The sequence below is a fragment of the Trachymyrmex septentrionalis genome, unplaced genomic scaffold (genome assembly GCF_001594115.1).
Source record: "Trachymyrmex septentrionalis isolate Tsep2-gDNA-1 unplaced genomic scaffold, Tsep1.0 scaffold22, whole genome shotgun sequence".
NCBI lineage: Eukaryota > Metazoa > Arthropoda > Insecta > Hymenoptera > Formicidae > Trachymyrmex > Trachymyrmex septentrionalis.
The window spans coordinates 6,155,025-6,156,637 of record NW_017305375.1 but is presented as its reverse complement, the minus strand read 5'-3'; the positions used below and the strand labels follow the sequence as shown (position 1 = coordinate 6,156,637).

At 42.9% G+C, this 1,613-nt stretch overlaps 1 protein-coding gene across 1 annotated transcript in view; it reads right to left on the bottom strand.

Annotated features, from left to right (window-relative positions):
- The window catches only part of LOC108748423 (rab11 family-interacting protein 2), a 12,749-nt gene extending 12,074 nt beyond the window's left edge, over positions 1-675 (bottom strand). The window contains exon 1 of the mRNA XM_018486592.1: positions 221-675. Coding sequence (XP_018342094.1) covers positions 221-251 — 31 coding nt within the window. The 5' untranslated portion in view covers positions 252-675. The remainder of the gene's footprint in view (positions 1-220) is intronic.
- Positions 676-1,613: the final 938 nt, after the last annotated feature.

Here is a 1,613-nt window from a genome sequence, read left to right as displayed (position 1 = left end):
CCCCCCCCACCCACACACACACACACACACACACACACACACACACACACACACACACACACACACACACACACACACACTATGCAACAATCGAGTTACGGCACGCATTCCTCCGCGGCGCGTCCCGCGCATTCGACCACCTGTCGAAAAGGGAGGAGAGGAAGGGACGAAGATACATGCCGTAGTTATGACGGCCGTCGTCACGATATCGCATGCTTACCTGTCACTTGAACATGCGTCGGGCTCCACATTTTGTGACCTCCTGAACTTCTTTCTGCTGCTGGCAAGGCGAAATCCTAGCGCTCGCCGAATCGCTGTTCCCGTTGCACTCGTTCGATTCTTCGCGACGACGATCACGGCGACGCTTACGCGAGGCGCGACGCGCTACGAAGAAAACGTTCGCATTACGCGGCCAGTGTCTCGCACACTGGTCGTCAACCGTCTCGCTCGCAGCTCGTAACCCTCGCGCCCGCTCGACTTCGCACAGTCCGCACGTCCGCACTCCGAGAACCGGGAGTCACGTCCAATCACATCGACAGTCGAACATTCACCACGTTTCTCGCTATCTTGCTTCGCGACGATCAGCAACGACCCGATGACTACGACTGTATACTGTACGTATCTAACGTACCGCGGCGCGCGCCGCACCTTCGAACTCGAACAACCGCTACGTGCGTATCGCTGCGCAATGCGCCCAGCGCCGATCACCGTGCGCGGTGCAATGCGACCGACGCGCCAGGTGCGGACTGAACGGGATCCATTGCGCAGCTATCTTCACGATGCCTCACTGCGCCGACCGCGCGTAAAAATTTGAGTTTTTAAATTATAATAAAATTTATGGCCACGTTTAGTAGAACAGTTTGCAACTGTAGTAAAGTTTATTTTTAATATAATTCATTTATACATTTAAGCCTATTCTACAATGTACTTTTTGTTTCCTGTTTCTTGTTTTTTACCTTTTGCTGTTTTATCAACAATTGTATTTTTTGCTATGTATTTTTTGTTTTTTTCGAAGTTCGTTAACTTTTACCTCGGACGATATAAAACAAAAAAAAAACAGATAAGAAGCAAAAAGACAAGATGTAAAAAATAATAAAAGGCAAGAAATAGAAAAAGCACATTGTAGAACAGGCTTAAGATCTAGTGAGGAACTAAAAGCAGGAATCAATCATATTAATTAAAGAATCCATATTGTAACTACTAGTTGCAGCTATTACGGTATCTTTTAATATAATAAACATTCTTTTTAAATTAAATTTTATAATATAATTACTTTTCTTTAAATTAATCTTATAATTAACATTCTTCTCATCTGGATAGTTTACTATAGATTCAGCCTTAAGTATGCAATGTATCAAGAAAAGAAAATGCATCAAGACAAATATACCATTAAAATATACATGTATATTAGTTTTAATTGCATAACTTTGGCCTTTATACTTGCAGATTTCTCATTCATCTCTTATACATCTGATTAACCATATCCTGAACGAAGCTTTAATTAACCTATTCGCAGTCTGCGATCATCGCATTGATAAGAATCTATGCTGCCACAATCATGAGAAACGCTTCGTGTGCCTCGGATTTTGTAGTACATATGATATAAATAATAA